Below are 22,501 nucleotides of genomic sequence, written 5' to 3'. Positions count from 1 at the left end.
GCCATTCGTTTCAGACGTTGGCACCCTTATGTTTTCGTCCTCCTCGGCGGTCCAGATGGGACTCGAGGAATAGATTTCAGGCATCAAGTTTAATCAAATAAGATCCGCTGCAATATTTATGTTTTCTTTGATTTGGTGTTGGTTTTTTTACATTGCTGGAGTGTCGAGGCTGCTCCGTGTGATCAGCGCTCGCACTGACCGACAGCGCTTTCTGTCTGCTTTGGAATTGGATTTCAGCATTACGCAGTTTTATCGCCATCCTTCTAAAACGTTTTGCTTGCGCACGTAGACATCACAATAAAGTAAAGTGGAGCACTGACTCTTTTTCGTAATATTATAATCCCGGGCAATAAGACGCCTTCCCCATTACTCGATCTAGCGAAATGAGTAGCACAGGTGAATGGGTTTACTACGGTTGATCGAATGCCATTTCATCGAAGCACGTTTTAGAGAAGGGGCACGTTTTATCGAAGCAACGTTTAGAGAATGCAGAGCCTCAGTTTAGAGAAACGCCGTTTATCGAGAAGGGGACGCTTAAAAAAAAAGGCTTCCCTACTTCTCGCGTGTATCACTGGTCCTCGTGTTAAGCCATGCCCCCCGCTGCGCTCCCGCCGCTTCGCGGCGGCAGTCTGCGGCGGCTCATTACAAAAATGTTAACATACCTGATTTCCCCGTACACGCCGCTTCGCGGTGGCCGAATTCGCTAAAAGGAGGCTCATCGCCATGTACTCTCAACTGGGTTCTCTATAAATGTATTCGATGAGCCGGGTTGGGTAAAACGGCGTTCGCTAAAACAAGCTTCTCTAAACCGCGCATGCCTCCGCAGGTGAATAACGGCAGTTGGCATCTAGTATTTTTTTTTTCTCTGTCTCTTTCTTTATCGTTTCATCATATTACCCCTAGACATTAAGTCTTATTCCGGGCACCTTTCGTCATGACCGACAAGTTTAACACAGTGCAAGATCAAGAGACAAGCTGAGGTGAGTGTCACGGATGTGGTCCCACAAGTCCAAAGCTCGGACTTGAGTCCCGGTAGGCGTTCCTCTTTTTTTCTTCTTCTTGCTTGGGCAGGTGCACGTGTGCCGCTAGGAACTCAGTTCAAGCTGGGTTTCGGGTTTTTGTTTTGTTGCGTCAAAAGATGGGACGTGTCGCCGAGTCAACGTCCCCACGACAGTCCCGCCACACCTTGAACAGTAGACAGCAGAGCGCAGCGCAGACACACGTTGCCGGTGGTTTTTCCTCCAGCCGCTTACGCTCTTGAGACGCCGCCTTTTTTTAACCTGGGCTCCACGGCGTGGGTTCACGGCCGGCCGGGCCACAGAGTGAAGGGTGACAGTCGGTAGGATCGGCCGGTGAGAGCGTCCGTTGGCCCGAAATAGATAGAGCCCCCTAATTGCCGCTTCCGAAACTTGCGTTAGCAGTTTCTATCTCACGGCGAACCTGGCGGGAATCTTCGCTGATGGACGTTGTGCTCCGTTTCAGCTATTCGCGTATCTCCGATATTGAGTCGGTGTGGCATGACAACCTTCTAAATAAAAGATTTGAAATTTTGTTTGTAATTCATGATCTTACTTAGAGCTAAAATAGGTACCAGTAACCCCCTAAAAAAACAAACACGAAACAAAAGAAAAATTTGCATCGCTATTTTTTACGCTTTCATACCGAACCAAAGCCTATTTTCTGGGGCGTTCGTGGCATTTGTGGGAGGACTAAACTACATTACGATCTACACACAAAAGGAGGGCTGAATAAGAACAATTCCGTTTGCATTATGCGATGGATCGTGCTTTCTGAACAAAACAGCGGCGATGTATATTGGGTGAAACTGTTAAGGCTGTAAGCATGGTGGCGGCACGTGAAAACATGCTAACTGAGAAAAACGATAGCGAAATAAACGCACATTCGTCAAAAAAGTTGGGATACATGTAATGAACCAACGCTCGCAGTCCTGTGCACGAAACTTGTTGATCGCGGTTATGTGTGCAGTGTCTCGACCGAGGGAATTCTCCTTTACACTCGCTTTCTCACTTTATTTAGTGTTGGTGCCGAAGTTTCTAACCTGGGATATTTCAGTGCCTGTGCTGAATACCAGCAATGCACTTTGAACGCCTGCGCCACTGAGGCCGTCCAGGCAGCGCAGCTTCGAAAAACACATCGGAACCAAAGCGAAAACAGATGGTTTGTTGTGTTGAAGACGGTGATGTACAACGTACGATGTTAATATAAGGAGCATGGGCAAGGGTCCGGAGCATCGACGGCTCATGGAGAGCTTCTGCCGTGAAGACAGATCGGGCGTCTCTTCCGGTCTGTTGATGCGAATCAGCGCGGGTTTGTCGGAAGCTGCCTTTGGCAGGGGCGACCGTGTGTACCGGGGTTGGTGTACGTGTTCGTCCTTCATTAATAAAATCCCCTTCTTTTTGTATACGCCGGCACCCGGGGTGCGCGGAGTGCTGGGGAAGATCTCGACGAGAGCTTCCATTTTGGGCGTTCCTCGAGAAGCTCGTCCCGGCGCCCGAAAGAAAATAAAGTTACCTTTCGGTTTGTTGTTGAAGTTCACTCAACCCACACTCTGCGTGGCTTAGAAATTGCGATTCAATTACAGACTGCAGCATATACAGGCTGGACTCCCTTTTTCTAGACTCAAAGCATTATAAGACTGGCACTGGAATCAAAATTCAATAAACTGTTAAGGTAACAAACGAACAGATTATATTTTTGAGGTACACAGAAGTGGTTCGGATCCTTTAAGGCAGGGGTCTGAAACGCGCGGCGTGCTACTCGTTGGGACACGGCCTTCAAGCACTCCTTATGCTGCGAGCCCCCACTTCCGTGTCTTGAGCGCTAGAAATGGCATGCGCCATATTATGGCGAATTCGGGTGGTCAATCGCCGGCGAGCTCACGCCGGCGGCACAGGCAACGAAAACCGCGCCAGCGGCGCACCACGTGACCCTCTCCACCCGAACACAAAGCGCCTGCAACTGGCGTTTTCGTCTGCCTGGGTCGCTCGTGAACTTCGTTAATTTCTTCCACGATTATTTTATGATACAATAGGCACGCTCTAGGCATCAGCAACATATATTCGGACTCTGAGATGTGGGTAAACAAATTGTAATATATTTTGTTTAGATTCTCGAGGAACTGTTGCCATCTTACAAGGATCCTAGAAGGCTCACCAGCGTCGCCATTTTATATTCCATTTTCTTGTTATTACCTTTTTGCTGGAATCCTCAGCATTTTGATTTGACCCAGCCCTCTAAAATAGTAATGCGCGTTCAAGTGTCGAGCTGCAGAACTATCAACACATTTTTTACAACGGTGTAATAACACGCTGTGTCCCATAGGAAACTGATCTTGCGGAAGCTTCCTTTAAAATATTTTATCTTTATCTCCGTTGTTTTTGCTGTCTTTAGGGCCGCCCACACTAGCGAGAAAACGCGCGTGGCACGCCGATCGCGGCAAGTAACAAAATGTCGCCGAAGCACAGTCAGCGCCACGAGCGCGTGCAGAGACACGCCCTTTATATTCCCGCTTAACCGATTTATCGGCGCGCCGGGCGCGTTTTCTCGCTAGTGTGGGCGGCCCTTTTCTCGGACCACAGAGGGGTGGTCTGTCTCAATGGCTTCGTTTTCTACTGGAACACGCTCTCGGCGACCATTGTTTCGTTTGGTTCCCTTTCCCGATTCGGATGTGACGATACCGGATACAGTCTGGCAGACAAGCTGCCCGACCTCTTGGAGCTCGGGCAAAAATTGTGCCGGTAAATTGCCAGCACACGCCTGAGAACTGCCACCCGAACGGCGCGCACTCGCCAGCCTTTGACCACGCGAACGCCCTTGGCGGAGATATGGCAAAATATTTTGCCGGGAAATGACCACGCGAATTCGCCATTAGTATCATATCGTTGACAACTTCTCTTCCGCCAGAGATGAAGCTGTGCATTTATAGCGTGTTCCTATATTTTGCCCTATTCTTATTTTGAATTGAGTACCATTTTCGTTTTCATATATAAGCATCCATGCTGCTCTCATCTTATTCACCTGCACGACAATGCCGCTACTTTACTCAGGGACATCTTTTTCTGGCATTTTAGAAGTCAAGACCGCGCGAGCACAGCTGTGATTGACACTCAACCTGTACCATTGGCCTTGGCTTCGTTGAAAATGAAAAGTTGCCCGCAAGTATACACCATTCCAATATTTAAAAGCCCTCAGCCCAGCATGCGCATGTACGTCGCTTCGCAAGGCGAGCAAATCACGCGCCATAGGTTCAAACACTGAAAATGAAACCGGCCAGGAGCACCTTTTCTGGAAAGGTCTATTAATTAGCGGCCAGATGTTTCGGTGGCGCCCTCCTTTGGTTTCCTTTTGTGACGTCATTACCTTGTGAACAACAAGTTCGACGGTGTTTGTAATGAGCATGGTGAAAGCCTGAAATCATAGCGCTCTCAAAGCAACACTGCCAACACCGCCAAAATTGAAGTTTTTACATTCCTCTTATTTGCGCCGATGAGAGATCCTTTGCTGAGGTCATAGTCAGTATTTGGCCAATTGTGGTGGGCCGACCACAGCGACTCTTAAATTTCGATCGCTCACGTCGCCAATAGACGATTGAAAGCACAGCATATGATCGCCGCCATGCCTCAGCTCATGCGGGGAAGTACGTGCAATCACAAGCTTGCCAAAGCTACGTTCATGCGCACGCTGCACATGCTTGCGCGCATGGGGCACCAGTGAGGCGCCGTGCTTGCATTACATCTTTTGCCGAATTACCCAAGCACAAAAAAATATTCCTGGGAACGTAGGTGCACGCGCTGGGCGCGTTGGCGTCTTCAAACTTCGACGCTCGAAAACAAAAATCTAAACCAAATAGCACTTCACTCGCGCGTTCCACGGACGTTTAATTTTCATTATTTACTTCGAATTTTTTTCTATAGGGCAAGCGAGCATGTGCAGCGCGTGTATCTACGTCCACAAGATTATATTTGATGCTTGGGTAATTTAGCGAAAGGTCTATTAGCGGCGAGATGTTTCGGTGGCGCCCTCCTACGGTTCCCCCTTGTGACGTCATTACCTTGCAAACAACAAGTTCGATGGTGTTTGTAAATAGCATGGTGGAAGCTTGAAATCATTGCGCTCTCAGAGGAACACTGCCAACACCGTCAAAATTAAAGTTCTTTCATTCCTCTTATTTCCGTCAATGATAAATCCTTTTCTGACGTCATGGTCAGCGTTCGACCAATCGTGGAAGGCCGACCACAGCGACGCTTTCGGTCGCGCACGTCGCCAATTGTCTATGGGCTCACAATCATGGGTTGTCTCCATATATGTCCGTCTCAGGGTGAAGACAGTCTCAGTTGCACCGAGAGGGCCAGCGCGTTATAAGCTCTGGCGTACTTAGTGCGTGACTTGTGCGGTGCTATAGCGTCTCAGCATTAGCCAAGGCTAAGCGCTGGAGCAGGGTCACACTGGTTTGCGCGCACTTTAAAATACAATAAAAAAAAAAAAACCGGTTGGGCGGAAAAATGGCCGAGATGTCACCACTCAGCAAAAACGCATGTTTGTATGAAAGCACTCTATCACAATGACCCAAAACGGCTGCGCCAATAGACCTTTTACGAAAGTACCCAAGCGTCAAAAATAATGCTGGGGACGTAGGTACACGCGCTGTACGCATTCGCCTTATCTGTATTAAATATTCGAAGTAAACAATCAACTTAAGACAATAATGAACGCGCGTGCAAAGTGCCATTTGTTTTGGATTTTTATTTTGGAACAGTCACTGCTGCAGAAGGCAGTGAACGCAGGGCGTGTAACATATGCTCGTGCACGGTTCTTGAGCTTGGGTAGTTTAGCAAAAAGGTCTCTTCTCGCGCAGCAGGAACGACTGCCAAAGAAAACTAACGGGGAATTCCTTTGGTGGATTAGGAGCTGTTTTGGAGCGCTTTTCTTGTTGTTATCTGTTTGGACGCGCAAGCGCTCTTTCGCATCTGCCTCACTACAGGCGCAAATAGTGCCACTAAATAAGCTATAGGCGCGAGTATGGTGGATGTAGCGCGAGCATGAAGTGTTTTTCGGCGAAGGGAATTCCACTAATACCCTAGTTACACTAGCGATCTCAACTGTCATTACGCCATCGTTGGCATCTCCCAGCTGTTAGTGAGCTCAACTAAGTTGCCCGGTGTTACACGGTTATAGGCCTAAAAAAACCAAGTTGAAATGCGAGTCACGGGACACAGTTGAAACTGAAACGAAACCAAAACTGATATCACATTACTTTTTTTTTTTTTTGTATAAAGGGATGCAATTGAATTATATGCACACTCTTCACCCATTATAAAGCGTTTAAAACAAAATAAAATAAACTTCTTCTTTGTTCTTAGAGTAAATTAACGACGATCAGAACGTTTCACACTACTGAGCTCTATGACATTTGCTGGATCCCACTTCCCCGCTCCGTGAATGCGGCCACCGAACGGCCATCTTGACACTCGAAAAACGGACCTTCTGGAGAGCAGCGAGACTGGGCGGCTGCGTGCCGAAGACACGTTTTCTGCTCGTTCGCCATCATCCTCCGAAGAAAATTTTTTAAAACCTCGTGTAAAGGGAGATAACTGCCTCTGAGAACATGTGGAAATTTTTACGAAAGCCCAGCATCGCAGGAAAAAGGCACAACTTGTCCAACGCAAGTCTTGCCGGTCTCGCGGCGTGATCAAAGCTTCCTGGGTGCGCCGGAGGACTTTAAGGTGGGTGCAGTCATGAGGGTGAGGGTGAGTGAGTTTTCAACTTCTTTTTATTTTGGGCTAGCTGTGAGTGAGTTGGTTCATCAAAAATGCCAACCTCTGGGCCGACTTGCTAGAAACAGCGTCTCAGCTGAGACTGGGCAAAAGAAAGCACTGCCAAAGCCAGCGCACGAGCTGAGCGGGACTTCTGCCGCATCTCAACACGCTCGCGTGCCCCAGCCTTTGCAGTGCTTTTTTTCACCCAGTCTCAGCTGAGACGCTGTTCTAGCCAGCCGGCCCTGGTCTGAACTACGCGGAGCGGAAGTTCGTCTGCTTCTTTTGCAGGCGTTGTGGTGACGTCAGAACGCCGAGCTCTGATTGGTTCTGAATGAAGGATAGTGGGTAGACCTCAAGGCAGCAAGCTTTGAGGTCTACCCACTATCCTTCAATAAGAGCCAATAAGGGCTCTTCGTCTTTCTGACGTCACCGCAACTCCTGGACAAGAAGCAGACGACTTGCTCTCCGGTCAATCGCCCTCTCACTCTCTTCTGAGAGGTCTAGCGCAGGAGATGTCTGGGAGGCTATTGCGTTACAGTTAGCGAACAAATTACGTGAGAATTACTAATCGAACGTTTAATATTCGTCTCAATTGGCACACTTGTAAGAGAGATTTGTAGCCCGTCAACAGCTCTGACGTTCGCCATGTCCAATAACGTTATGCTTAGGCAATGATTTCTTTATTTTCTAGATATTTATGCTTTTTGTCTAAAATACACTGCAAAGAAATATTAGCACAGCTCACGTGATAGGACTGAGTATGCTCTTTTTTTGTGTGCCGGACTCGGCGTTGGTCGACTCAGTGTAGTAGTCACTACCAGCCTGCTTCTGTAGCTGCGCCAAATCTTGGTGGGGTCACTTCTTTTTTTCGTTACAAGTGTAGCTGTTTACCGTGACCTAAATACTTGAACGAAAAACAACGCTCAATTAATTTTTTTTATACCGAGTGCACAGGGACGTGAGCCAAATGTGACATCGCGCTTTTCTTTTCTTACCCCCCATTTCAAGCATTCGAATTAAAAAAACAAAAACAAAAAAAAAACCTTTGAGGGCTAATTTAACAGTTGTTCACTGATGGTTATTATGATACTATCGTCGTCTTTCCGTAACGTTTGACGGTATCTGAGCAATTACTATAGATGCTAAGTAGCGGCCTGAAAAATAACTAGCTGGAAGGCATATACGCGGCTCAGCGATTTCTCTGGCATCCCAGGGATCTGACACTTCATGCCGGCGCTCAGTTATGGCGCTGAATGTTTGCGAAAGGGCGAATAAGAAAAGACGCCTAAGTGCGGGACCTTCCGTTGCGCGGCTCACACCAAAGTCCTTCAATACGCCGCTTACACTGACTATACCTCTCACGCCGCTGTTCTTGCTGACCACGTCAAATTTGTTCTACGGAAGTTTAAACAGGGGAAAGTTGGCCTGCCTTTGAATGGTGCTCGTTATCTCCGCCGTGAATGGATGATTGGGCAAATGCTGTACGAGTGCTGAACTAGGCTCTGCGATGTACGCCCGTGCTCAAAGTTTATAGCTCAAAAGCGGCCTATTCTCGTATCACGGTCTCGATCTTAACTCGAGAAGGTTGGGGAAGCCGGAACACCGTCTTGTATGAGAGGCAGATGAATAGACTTAGTTCTTAACAATCTGACAACCGCATAGCTTAGAAAACGAACTAAGGAGTTGGTCGAGACACTTAAAACGTAGAGTAGTGAACTTCTTTGACTGTGCGTGACACAGTACGCAAAGTAGCGAATGGGCACGAGATGCTGATTGACATCGACTTCTTTATCTTTACACACTGCACCGCCGGTAGGATGCTGATTCCTATCAAAACAGGAAGCAGTGTTTCTGGTGCTATATATTGTGTACCTCTACCGCACGAATTACGCAACGTCAAGCTCGAATATAGAAGCAAACAATACAGAGCCGTTACCATCACTAGAGTGAACTGGAAAGGACGAGTGGGGCCACCGGAGTGCTATTTCTGAAGCTCCGCATATGAAAAAAATTATTGGAGGGCGCTACGAGTGAAGTTCCTTGAATATGCATAAAGAAGGAGTAAACGAGCGCTGCAATACAAGCTCTTGACCAAACGTGCAGATAATTTTTAAGACAGAATGCATTTCATATGCCGTTTTTTATGAAGCAAGCGTTGCGTTTTGACGCCACTCTCGACGGGCACACAGGTCTAGGTCATAGAAACAATAGAGCCCCGTGCTGTATTATTTATACTGCCTGGACGTCAGGCGTCACATAAATACAGACATGTACAAGTTACTCAAAAAAGGTAGTTAAGTTAAGTTACTGAGTATCGACGCCAAAAGTAATTGGAGTAGAGTAGAAATTACGCATTTGTAATAGTAATTGAGTGAACTACTAACTACTGTAAAAAGTAGCGAGTTACTTTGAAGTTACTTTCGAAGTTACTTTTTTATATTTTTGTGGTAACAAAATGAACAGCAGTTTTGATCAATGAAAAACCCTGCGAGCCTAAAATAAATGCAGTCTATTTATGGCTTGCGTTTTCGCCAAAATAGTTTATTCGCTCGCAGAAGCTATTGACTTGAAAGTTATTGATAGGAAAGTTTTTCCCGTTTCCTTCTAAAGACGTCCCCAGCCAAGCTAAATAGACGTTCCACCGACGGGCTGGATTGAACGGCAGCGTTGAATTTGAGAAACAGTCTGTGCAGGGTCGGGTAAGCGAGTGTCGGCATCTTAGGTATCCATGACGAAACGTGTGAGGTTTGCCTCGGGAAGGAGGGTCTTTTATAACAAACTTTCCTCCTTTTTTTTTATTTTCTTCGTCAAGTTGAGATTGTTATGACTGGCCCCTCTTTATTCCGACGTCGCTCTGAGAGTACGCTGAGCGGGTGCACCAGACCGTCAAGGGTTCAAGTCTCGCGCCACGACGATGAGATCATCCGGACGACTGCGGGTCCCGTTGTAGTGCTAGTGCTACGCTACAAAAAAAAAATTGTTTTGGTTTAACAAAATATGAACCGAAGTATACTTCGCCGCTGATGCCGGGTCCAACAAAAGGATCTCCCAAGGGTAGCTCGCAATCCTCGCCGGCGACTACAATATTCTGACGAGCCTGACACGCCTGACAAGTAAATCATTTTTAACAAAAAGGAGGTCTCCCAGGCATGGATGGTCGGAAGGACGCGAAGGATTACATGAACAAGCATCGTCGCTCGTATAAAGTTGCAGCTGGAAGAGGGAACGTGATCCCATGAACGGATTATCCGTGCCAGGGTTTGTGCGCGGGGGAGTCCGGCTTTGCAAAGGCGTATGCGCTGACGACAAGGCGACCATGGGAGCAGGCGCCCGGCTGCGACGTCATTCCAGTCGGAACTCACTAAAGACAGACAGCACGAAAACAACTACAACTCTCAGAGTGTCCCCGTCTTCCACGGTTGCAGCTGGAAACGCGGCGCCTGCGGGCATTACCAGATTAGGTCAATACCCGACCAAGGCTTGTTAAGCATCTCTTCCTGCGTTCGTGCGTGCCGGTGTTATGTTTTGGCTGCTCGTCGCCACCTTGGCCCAAGGACGCATTCCCGAACAAGGGGGTCCCTTGTTCGGGAATGCCATTTCATCTGCCGGCGTCTTATTCACTTCTGCGCTCAAACTTTCGTGATGGGCAAAATTAGCACTATATAATTTTGAAAGTAGTTAGTAATTTGAGTAGAAGTTACCTGAAAAAAGTAGTTAAATTAAACTACTAATTATCCAAATCAAGTTGTAATTGAAAGTTACCAAGTTACTCAAAAAAGTAGTTAAACTACAGTAGTTTGAGTAGAGTAGTTGAACTACGTCCAAGTCTGCATAAATACATAACGTAACCGCGACCTTACGTGTCGTCACAACGCCACGCGGCATCACGACGAGGCCTTGACGTCAACATCGTCGTCGACGATGACAACGCGCGTTACACGACGTCAAGACTGCGTTCTGACGTCCTATCACGTTGACGACATCGATGTCAACGTTGAAGTTGACTACGACGACGACGGCGGCGTCAGAACGCCGTTAACGTGACGCCATAGCGACGTTTGACGTTGCGTGGGGTGTCGACGTCAACGTCGACGCGGCGCGACGTCACGACCGCGTTGCAACGGCGACTTGATGTTGCGACGGTGTCGTCCTTGACGCGACGCGACGTTACGACGAAAATCCAGGCGAACCAAGCCACTTCGATCGCAGCGCCACCACGCCAACTTTCAACATTCTGAGCTTCAACTGAAAGCATGAGCGGAGCGTTTAGCTCGCCCCACTCAATCATTTCAAGTTCACTGTACCATCACCAGCGTTCCTACGTCAGGCGCAAGGCACGTTCCGCGTCCCGCGCTTTAGTAGATATACAACATGTCCCTCAATAAAAGTTAACATGTTTTGGGCACCGCAACAATGAACTACGCATTGCCCAACGTTCAGTCCACGCCCCAATGCAGCGCTAGCGGTCCGGACAAGGTTCGTCATTTTCAGAGCCGAACCGCTTTTTTATTCACATGTTAGGTGATTTTGTTTTTAAACTTTCGTGGGAATAATAGGGTTTGTTCTCGGTAGTTTGCTCCATTCAGCCTCATGTATATATATGGGGCTCCGTCGGGCAGCCATTTTCCCAATTGAAAAGTTTTGGACATCGCTTATAAGCTTAAAATAAGGTCACGGTTCAACCCGAGACTTTGCCATCTGGTCTGTATGGTCAGCGTTACATTTAGGCTGAGGATGAGCGTTCGGCGACGCGCAGTATACTTACGCAATTAAAGAAAAAAAAGCACAATTTTTTATGCTTTTTTTTTAAATAACCAGTTGTGTTTTCCTTTACGGGGAGGGGTCCCCCCGTATTTTCGGCTTTTGTCACCCCAGTAGCTGAGCGCGCGTTCGCCTGCCGTACCGTAGGACTCGTCCGAGTTTTCGGACGGCGGCAGGGGCTTGCGGAAAAGGTGCCACTCGATGGGGGCCGAGCAGGGACTGGCCACAAGCAGCAGGGAGTTGCGCTCGTTTTCCACTAGGAAGAACACCCTGTAGAGAAGAAAAAATGAGGGGGAGCCGGTTAGCGCTCTTTTCACGAGGACTCAGGAACAGTATCGTATTCCTTATCTCTGATCACTATGCACGACACGTGCCCATGATACGCCGCCACAATACTCGATTCTAAGCGAAACACTAACGCCGCTCTCGTCTTCATTTTTTAGAGCGTGTTACGACTGGCTTCCTTGGCTCCGTCCTGGAGTTCGTCTTCACATGTTGCCAACGGCGCTGGACGGTCACGTTCAGATTCCCGAGATCGGCCTTTGGGTCATCGGGCCGGTGGTGGCCTTCTCTGGGGGCTTTAAACTCAAAAAGAACGTCTTCCTGAGGCCACGAGACCATCTGGAATCGCGGGCCCTCGCAAGGAGAAACACCGGCGTACGTGTGCGTGCCTGTGTGTGCGTGGGTCTGCCGGTGTTTGGTTTCAGCAAGAACGTCGACTCCTTACATCAGCCACTGGAGCGCGGCAAGAACGTCGAGGGATTACATCATCTGCCCCTCGCTGAAAGAACACCGGGAAATTGCATCAGCCGCACCCGCACTTCGGACACTTCGTGAACACTCGAACACCGAAGAAGGCTCCTCTCTTTCAGAGGGCCTTCTCGCCCTCGGAGGGCTATATAACTTGGGCTCAGAGAGCCCGAAGTCGCCGACTGCAGACTGCCGATTGCCGATTAATTAGTCGACCATGCTCTTGTATATTCACTGTATATAAAAGTTCTCCTTCAGTACTCCCACTCCAGGCCTGTTTCCTCGGGGCCATGGTAGCAGCGAGCCGCAGCCCCAACTCTTGGTTTCGCGCCTGAGGTCACCACCCTCCCGAACGCAACAAGCGCAGCTCTCAGGCGCCCGTTTCCGGCTTGAGCAGCGTTGGCGTAACCGCGCGTTGCATTATGGGATGGTTCCATAATGACGTCATGCGTGACGTCACGAGGGGCACGAGTGAGGTCACGTGTGACGTCATTCTCGTGACGTCACACGACGCCTAAATTTAGCGGGAATATTTCCACGCTAAATTTGGTGGGGAAATTTTCTTGCTAAATTTAGCGCAAAAGTGTCCCGCTAAGTTTAGCTGAAAACTTCCCCGCTGAATTTGGCGAAAAAACTCCCCGGTAAATTTAGTGGAAAAACTTCCACGCTAAATTTAGGGAAAAATTTCCCCGCTAAATTTGGCGTAAAACATTCCCCGCTAAGTTTAACGGGAAATTTAGTGAAAATTTCCCACTATATGGGAGGGAAGCAGAATAGAAAGAGGGGCATACCCTCCCTTTCGTCCCCTCCCCTTCTCCTCTTCAAGAGCTGCGCTGTTATTCGGCATTAGAATTGCAAAACGTTTTTAATTTTTTTTAACAAAATTCTGCAGCGTTTCTTTTTCTTTTTTTTTTTTCATGCCATAAACTAGCAGTCGCGCTGCACTGGTAGAATGTCTCGTCTGCAGCGTGTCACAATGTCGCCAAAAACTCTGGCAAACTAACCTCAGGCTGTCTAAACATCTCGACTTCGGAAGAATGAACGAAGCTGAGAGCCCGCAGCCGGGGTTTGGTGGTCCTCTTGAACATGGCGTGCATGTGCCTAGCGGTGTTACATCATGACGTAGTACAACCATCAAACCGGATTGGTCAAAAACGTAAAATTGCTTTCTCAATAAAAAAAATATAAAAAGAAATACCTGCTTCTATTGGTTTTAGGAAGTAACGCCCCAACATTTCGCACAGAAGTTTCACTTTGATTGTCCACGGCTGGGCTAGAAGGCTGAACTGACATGTAAGCTAGAACATGCTAAAACTAGTGTCTAAACCAAAGTGAACTTTTTTTTTTGTTGTACGTAGAATTTTCGAGACAATAAAATTTGAAAAGTAAAAGACAACTCCGGTCAATATTCTCAAATTTAGAATTACGTCTGTTTTCGGATATATATATATATATATATATATATATGGTGTTGAGGTGCACAGGGCTTGCTCCCGCCCTCCCGGAAGGGGCGACGGATTTGGTGAGATTGCTGGGGTTTGCAGACGAGTATGGAAGAGTGGATGGCAAGTGCACTTGAATAACAAAGAGAAGATTGGGAAACTGGCGGAAATTATCTACGGAGAATTGAAAGACGTACAACTGACTACCACAAAAATATTAAGGTGGGCTAGTTGGTTCAACATATTGAAATTATAAAGCGCAAGGGACTTATATAGCGCTGTCCTCTCTACTTCATGTCCGTGTCTCTCCCTTGCAGTTCATAATTTCAATAACTAGCACAAACACGTATTTAAGCAAAAAAAAAACTCAGGGACAAGAAAGTAGACAAGCAACGGCGCTGCAATTTGGGTCAGGTGGTTCAAAACAACATAAATAAGCAAGAAAAAAACAAAAGAAACGGGATAAGAAAGTCACAAACAAGGTTTTGCCTACTTTCTCGTCCCTGCGGTATTTTGGCGCTTACTTACGTGACGAAAAGAATCCCTGGAGAAGGGGAAAAGCGGAGACAAAGGACAAACACAAATCTCCAAACACAGCTAGGTGATTCGTCACTTTTGTCCAGCTCACTTGCACCTTTGCATTTAATTGCGTTGTCATCATAACATTAAAAAATGCAAGCCGTTTACCCTCGCTGGTGTTAAACTGGTGGCAGCTGATAAAACCCGTTTGCTGTACTGAACTCCTAATTAGCTCAGTTCGTAGAGCGCTCCACTTGAAATGGAGAGGTACCTGGTTCGAATACCAGGACCAGGCGGATTTTTTCGGTCGTGCACGTCACCTAGCTGTGTTTGGAGATGTGTGTTTATCCTTTGTCCCCTTGTTCCTCTTCTCCAGGGATTATTTTTGTAATTCTTGTCCAGCTCGCTTACACCTTTGAATTTAATTAAATTATCATCATACCTATGTAAGAACCCTTGTTTGTCTACTTTCTTGTGCCTGTGTTGTTTTTTCTTTTACCTCAGTGATCATGGACAAACAGGCCCAAAGTGCCACTTTAACTAGCACAGCTGGGGACTGGCGCAACGCAGGAAAATTGGAACTCTCTACCGCGTGGCTCCGACCCAATGTCTCAACCCTGTCTCCTAGTGGACTTGGTGTTGGGTAACGCCGACTAGGTTCGACCAAAGGAAAATTGGCAACGCCCTCGCCAAAGAGGAAAGCGAGAAGTGATTTTTTTTTTGCCCGATCTTTTAAAGATTATTTGGTTGATGTCCCACACAGCCTGGCGATAGTTACAAAATGGCGTAGGGGAAGCGGAGCAGTCATACTTTTGGTTGCTAGTTTCTAGGTTAGGTGGCGCACACTACCGCCCCTTATAAAGGGTACAGCCGTTAGCATCCATCCATCTAACGCCCCTAAATGAACGCTATGCGAGACAGCGTCAAGACCTCCTCGCCCGCCCTCCTCCCCTTGCTTCTGTTGTTCGCTAGCACGCGGACTGCTATATCCTACCTAACCGCTCATTCACACTGGAAGCGGATCCGCGTTCGCAAAGCGGTTGCGAACGCGGCACTGCACGGGCCCGGGCCAGCCCGAAAGCCCGAGCCCGGCCCGGCCCGCGGGCCGGGCTCGGGCCGGGTAGCACGTATTTTCTCGGGCCCGGGCCGGGCTCGGGCTTGAACAAAAAAGTTCTCGGGCCGCGCCGGTCCGGGCCGGCCCGAGCCGTGCCTGGGCAATCTTGTGCCGTAAATCATAAATTGTTGTTGATGGCAAGAAGTTTGCTCATTAATCTTTTAGGTTCATTAAATACAAAAAAAAAAGCGAAGTGCAAATTCACTACAGCGTCGTTAAAAATAATAACTAAAACACGTCTTGAAGCTAGAAAGCCTTCAAGCTTTTTCCGTGTGAGCGAGGGTTCAGTGTTATAAATTGTAAACAAAATAAAGTCTCAGTCATATGCTTGTCAACCTGTCTGATTCATTGCTCTTAAAAATATCTAGTTCACTATTAGGAAGATTAAAAAAAAACGTACGCAAGCGCTTTGGGTACCGTAAAAATAGCGTTGCGATGTAAAACCCATGGCGATGCTAATTTTAGCCTGCCCAAAGTGCTTGAGTACGTTATTTTAAGACTCCCTTATTGCACAGAGCGCGACACTATATTAGAGCGAACAAGCGATCGTCGTGTTTTTTATGTTTATCTCATAGAATCAAAACGCTGTTTTGAAAACTATTAATGTCTTTAGAAGTGATCATCTGGGCCACAGACCTAAGCGGTATATTTGGTGCCTACTAACACCATTTCGAAGTAAAATTCGAAAAAAGAGCCAACGTCGTGTTCGCGGTATCAGTGTCGCGCAGTGTACATAGTCCGTTCCGCGCTTGCACGTTTTGGGAACCATCTTGAAAAAAACGTTTTAAGGGGTTAAGTAGGAATATATTAAACTTAAGCTTGCCTGAAAGGGTTGTATATTTTAAGAACGCGTTGACATGTAAAGCTACTTCAGAACATATTCTTAAACAGAAAAGGTGCGCAGACCAGGCTTAGAACGATGAAGACTTTTTGCGAAGAGGTTGCGATGTGCAGGGCCTTATAAAAGTAGGTTGAAACGGGACGCGTTCAAACGCAAAAGGTGTTTCGGAAACTGGTTCAAATAAGAAGGGCGTTAAAGGAATGGGTCGAAACAGGACAAATTCAAACGAAAAGGGCGTTTAGGAAACTGGTCGAAACGGGACGGGTTCATATGGGAAGGGCGTTTAAAGAATGGGTCGAAACAGGACGGGTTCAAATCGGGAGCTCGTTTCGGGAACGGGTCGAAACGGGACGGGTTCAAACGGGAATGGGTTGTTTCGGGCTACAGTCATAGGGCCGGGTCGAGCTGGACCTAGAAATTAAAAATTCTGTCGGGCTCGGGCCGGGCCCGGGCCGTGTCTCTTCCGGGCCGGGTCGGGCCGGGCCTAGAAATTAAAAATTCTGTCGGGCTCGGGCCGGGCACGGGCTGTGCCTGTACCGGGCCGGGTCGGGCCTAGAAATTCCAGCCCGTGCAGTGCTCTAGTATAAATATCCAGCACAATCGCACGCTCACTTGATGTCATCGAGTGAGCGTGCAATTGTACTGGATCTTTATGCAACCGCGTTCGCAACCGCTTTGCGAACGCGGATCCGCGAATGAGCGGTAACTCGTCCACCATGGCTGCATTCGATATCTTCCGAGTTACCGCTCATTCACACTGGAAGCGGATCCAGGTTCAGAAAGCAGTTGCGAACGCGGTTGCATAAAAATCCAGTACAATTGCACGCGCACTCGATGTCATCGTGTGCGCGTGCAATTGTACTGTATCTTTATGCAAACGCGTTCGCAACCGCTTTGCGAACGCGGATCCGCTTCCAGTGTGAATGAGCGGTCACTTCGGAGGGTCATTTTACGCGACCATTCAGACAGAACAACGCTGGACGCCAAGGTACTAAACTGTTACTCGAGGGCGAGATCGAGTAAGATCCGCCTTGTTCTTAACCGGAAACGGAACGCGGGCGGGGTCCAATGGGAGAGAGCTTCGGCACATCAATAGCTTCCGCTACTTAGCTAGTTTCTAATCAAGGGACTTTACATCCATCCGGCATCCATCCATCCATGTCGGTGGTGCAGTACGCGGTAAGACATCCAGATGCCGGTGCAAGGCGAGCAGCGTGGCTGCATCGCTATTCGCGGCGAGAAGTTTGGGTGTCGCTGCCTGGCGGAATTTTGTCGCGACCCAGAGTGAGGATACTTGAACTTCCTTTGCTGGTGCAGGCACGTGCAATGCGCAGCTTTTATGCACTATGGAAGTCAAAACATAACCGCCTGGGTAGTACGTGGACTGCCCATAGTGAGCGAAACAGAAGCGCCCCTAGCGAGCTTTTCATTGCTTGACTAACAGCTAACCCTCTGGTTCTCTGCAAAAGAGCAGCTGGTCACATCTATAATAGAGACTTTTAGTAGACCGTACACTAGAGCTTTGCTCCGCTAGCGGGAGCTCGTGCCGTCACTTCGAAGAGTGGGCCCATCGGGCACTCGCCCGCTGGGCCCACTCTCCGCAGCGTATACGCGGTCTAATAAAACTCTCATATTGATTTCAGCGGAGTACGCGGCTTTAGATTGACGAAATGTTTCCGCTGTCATCATATTTTGGTTTGATTTCTGACCAGGGTTGGCCTTTGAAGTTTAATTGGAGCGTCGGCCAAATTTCTACAAAAACTACACATCGCATAAAAAAAAAAATAATTGGTGTTGCATAAGTTTCTGCCGAGGGGCCAATTACGAGAGCACACAACGGTTCGGATAACAAAGTCTCTAGTTACATTCGCTTAATTACCTTTTTGGTCAGTAAAAATAAACATAGCTCAATTTAAACACTCGCAATAAAAAAAGCGAGCAAATTAGTCAATTTTAGAAATATCTGGGGCGCGTGAGAAGCATGGCATTGAGCAAAAGTTACAGCTTGAGTTACAAGCCGAAGCCCGCCAGCGCAAAAACGCGAATAATAAGAATAATAATAAAAAAAACTAGATGTTTGCGAATAATGAAATTTCAACTCGAATCGATTTCGAATCAGTGGCGAATAGTGTCCAAAAAGTTCAATCTTAAATCGAATGCGAATTCCAATTTCTTTGTTGTTCCCAATGTTCGCAAGAATTTAAAAATAAAACGCTGCATAGACATAAAAAAAAAAAAGAAGAGTCTACCTGGTAATTTACCTGCAGGAGACGTGGAACAAAGAGAGGTTATCACAGATACAAGCTGTGTTAATGACCACCCTCGAAGGGCAGACTTAAAACAAAGGTGATTTATGTGTCCACCCGTTTACGTGCGGAGGGAAAGCGTGATAGATAGATGGATGAATAGGGCTGAACCGTTTGAATAGACTGTTCTCTCCGAGCGTTTGGCGCAAGCGTGAAGCCGCCATAAGTTTAGTTCACTGTAGGCTGCCGGCAACGCCCGAGACGTGTCGTACTCCGCACGCGCAGTGCTCCAGCGGGGTTATCATATTGCTGGAAGTCGAAAGTTCACTCAATACATTGCGGCAGCAGTGGCGTAGCCGTACTGGCTGTTCAGATCAGTCTATTAATTGATGTCTTGTGTCACTTAGCCCAGCAACTATATAGACGCTTTCAGGCAGCTGTGCATGGGCGCCGCCATAACCGACCTTCAGTTTTTCTTCCCTCTTATTCCGTTCGCTCCAATTCATCATTACCACAGCAGGACAGGTTATTGCCATGTGAAGTGTTACTGTGTCCTTCTCCCCAGCATAGGCCCTTGTGGAGACTCGTCAACGCCCGCTTCAGTGGCTCGGCATCTCGGTCAGACAAGAGAAGGTCGGCTATGGCGGCTCGATTTGGCGCGCGCTGAAAGCGTCTATAGCTAGCGGAACAGGCCGGTTCAGTCGTCGGTGCTATTTGTATTTGCATATAATTTTGTCATTTTGTGGACGTAACAGGCGAGAACAGGTTAATCGGTGCACAGAGCTGGCTTCCGGTTGACGTGATACTCTCGAATTCAAAACAGCGACGTGCGTGATTTACGGCTTTTTCGTTGAGTGCATCCAAAAAGCTGGGAGCGTGACTGATTTATTCGAGGGACATAACAAATTAACTACTTTCTGTCGACATGGTTTGTTAGTCAAGGCTTCTGGGCGCAGGCTCGATTTATATTCAGGTATACAGTCCTGTGAAGATTTACCATGTGAACAGCCTTCCTCAACGAACCCAGATTTTACCGACATTGCTGATATCCCATGCATCGATTTACTTAAAAGCTTGGATACTAAGAATCCGAAAGTCGATTCCAATTATTCAGACAGGCGTTATTCGAATCCGAATTAGAAATTTCAATATTCGCACACCTAAAAAAAAAAAAAAAAAAAAAAACCTTGGTACGTTTAACATGCGCCTACACGTCTACGACGCACACAGACAGAAAAACAAAAAAAACGAACAAGCATGCACACTCTCCAGGTAATTATAAAATGTACTTCTTTAGTGTTTTTCAGTTATTCCCATGACGGTTCTAATTTCAATTGTCTGTTTATTATTGATAACTTAAAATTAGTGATATACATTAACAAAAACTGCTGCAAACGCGATGGATCTCAATATTTAGGCCCTCTCCCAGTTATTTATACGGTGTGCGCATCTTATTTCTGCGCGGTGCGTAGTTTTTACACGGAAAGTACGATCGATGTTCGGCGAAACATGCAGTATGCATGAACTCTATCGTTCAATCTTCAGCATTGCCGTTTCCAACATTTGTGTCATAAACCACCTGGAGAAAGATACATTTGTTGAGCACAAAACTGTGGAGCGCTGGTCTCAATAGTTTTTCTTCGGGTGGTTCGATGTTAAAGGGACACTGACGGTATATTTATGCTCAGCGAGGTTCTCACTAGAACAAGACCCATAAGAGCCCAACTACACATAATTCAATTTGCGGCTCGAAATTCGTTTCTGTCCGCCCGAAAACAGCCAGTCGACAATTGGCCGGTTTCAGACGCGCTCACTCCCTTTTTCATGGTTACGTGGTGTTCAACCTATAGCGTACCAAATATATTCAAAGTCGCTTTGCAGCAGCCGTGCATGGGCGCCGCCATAACCGACCTTTTGTTTTTGCTTCCTCTTATTCCGCTCGCTTCAATTCATCATTACAGAGCAGGACAGGTTATTGCCGTTTTAGTCTTCACCGTGTCCTTCTCCCTAGCATTGACCTTCGTTGGGTGCTCGTTAACGCCCGCTTCAGTGGCTCGGCATCTGGGTAGGACCAGAGAAGGTCAGCAATGGCGGCTGTTATCTGGCGGGCGTGCAAAGCGTTCATAAAGGGAAGTTGGTTGGAAAACATCATAATTCAAGCCATGAGACACGAAGGATGGAAATAACGGTCGTCTTGCGCGTTATTTTATTTCTCCGTCTCTCGGGGTTTAAAGTATAATTTCTAGAGGAGTTCATTTTGAAGACTTTAATCTGTCCGTGAGTGCTCTTTTTAACTTTGTATTCAAAGAACCTTTATTTCAACCCATGCTTTAAATTATAACAAGTTATTTAGGATATTAAAACACGTTTTAAAGAATCGCTTTCGAACATCAGATACACCAGTTTCTTGCGTGGCAACGGTGTTCCGTTTTCGTGTTTCATTCACCCTCTCCCGCTTCTTGCTTTCAGCTGTGCACAACGTTATTAGAACAACTCGGCTGGGCAACTGCCATGCAGCCTGTTTTCAAAAAGTAGCTCCGAACCGTACTCGAGAACCGAACTAAAGGCGATCGCAACGCCGCGATGTTTTCACGCGGAGCTCACTTTGGGAACTGCACGTGTTCGTTCAGGTCGAGTCGCGCAAAGGCCGCTGGCGCCATTTCGCAGTGCCATTTCGAAGTAGCTATATAAATCACAACTTTCAACGTTTTTAATCGTCGCCGAAAGGGGGGCACCGTTATCGTATTTAGTTTTGTCTCGGTGGACGCGAGCGGTTCGGGTTTCAAAAGTAAGTTTTCTAACTGTGTGTTTTAGTAGCGTTGTCTGTGCACCAGGAAAAAAAAACTCGCCCGCCAGCAGTTTTTCAGTGACGCTGATTCGCGACGGCGCATCGTCCTTGGCGGTCCGGAACACGCGGTGGCCGCTGTGGGGGGCCCCGTGTTGACTCGTTGACTCTACGGCGGTCAGAGCGCGACTCCCGGTGTAATTGATCAGCGGGTCACACCTGCTCCTCGGGGGCCCGGAGGCTGAGCGTCCTTGGAGGTGCCGGAAGCTTGCGAATGCCTCGGCAGCTTCCCGCTCCTCCCATCGTTGGACATCGGCCAAAGTTGGCCCGCTAGCATCACAGTCCTCTTTGTGAGCGAGACATCTCCTCGATGTTGGATCACTGGGCCCCCTACGCTGCCTAGAATGTTACCGTCCTATTCCGTCCATAAATCGGAAATGATCCTGAAGTGGCAACAAATCGCGTCGCAGGAGTCGGTGTGCCATGCTTATGGATGTCGCGATTCTGGCGGTTGGTCGTAGAAATGCGAGCGAAAAGGCGAGGGCATGCGAGGGTTGCTGTCGTCGCGGCGTCCCATTGCCTCTCCTCTCGTGTCTGCTTCGGTTTTCGTCGACTGTCTTGGATGCGGAGCGACCTCGAGCAAAACAGGCATTTGCCGCATTCACTTACGCTGCTGTACTACTGCCAGGATCACCGCAGGTAACAGCACGACCCTTTTATGACGTCATCGGGTGGAAGTCGAGGGTTTACTCTTGAGGACGCGTTGAACAGACAAGTCAGAAACGCGGACCAAGCGCCATCCGTGTGAGAAATGTTCGCGAACATGCGTGTATTGTGCGTGCACGCAGGAGCACACGAATGGCCTAATCCCGAGTCGATAATCACACGCTGAAATGTACGTAAATAACGCGTCAAGAGAAAGCTTAAACACGTGAATTGCACACAGGGAACGCCACGCGTATGAACGCGCGTAAACAAAGCCGCATGCACGAGCACACATACGAACATACGGGCGCACAAGTACCCACTCACGTTCACTCAAGAACGGACGCACGCATGCATACAAAAGCGCTTATTCACAAACACGCAAGCGAACACATTTGCACCAACAGATGCAAATGCAAGGCGAGAATGCGTAAGCTCCAGCAGAAAAAAAACATACAGATATGCGTAAAGCTACGACCTCACACATGTGAAGCGCGCACATTCTTGTTCTCTTGCGTAGCCAATTTAGAGTTATCAACGTTCTAGTTTCCTTCCTGTCCAC

At 47.7% G+C, this 22,501-nt stretch overlaps 1 protein-coding gene across 3 annotated transcripts in view; it reads right to left on the bottom strand.

Annotated features, from left to right (window-relative positions):
- The window catches only part of LOC8040535 (protein NDNF), a 105,810-nt gene that overhangs the window by 5,781 nt on the left and 77,528 nt on the right, over positions 1-22,501 (bottom strand). For all 3 annotated transcript variants that reach the window (XM_029994006.3, XM_029994008.4, XM_029994007.4), the window contains exon 3: positions 11,680-11,807. In XM_029994006.3, coding sequence (XP_029849866.2) covers positions 11,680-11,807 — 128 coding nt within the window. The remainder of the gene's footprint in view (positions 1-11,679; positions 11,808-22,501) is intronic.

The sequence above is a fragment of the Ixodes scapularis genome, unplaced genomic scaffold (assembly GCF_016920785.2).
Source record: "Ixodes scapularis isolate PalLabHiFi unplaced genomic scaffold, ASM1692078v2 PGA_scaffold3__209_contigs__length_174095766, whole genome shotgun sequence".
Lineage (NCBI taxonomy): Eukaryota > Metazoa > Arthropoda > Arachnida > Ixodida > Ixodidae > Ixodes > Ixodes scapularis.
The sequence above is the reverse complement of the archived record's forward strand: the minus strand, read 5'-3'. Positions and strand labels throughout refer to the sequence as shown.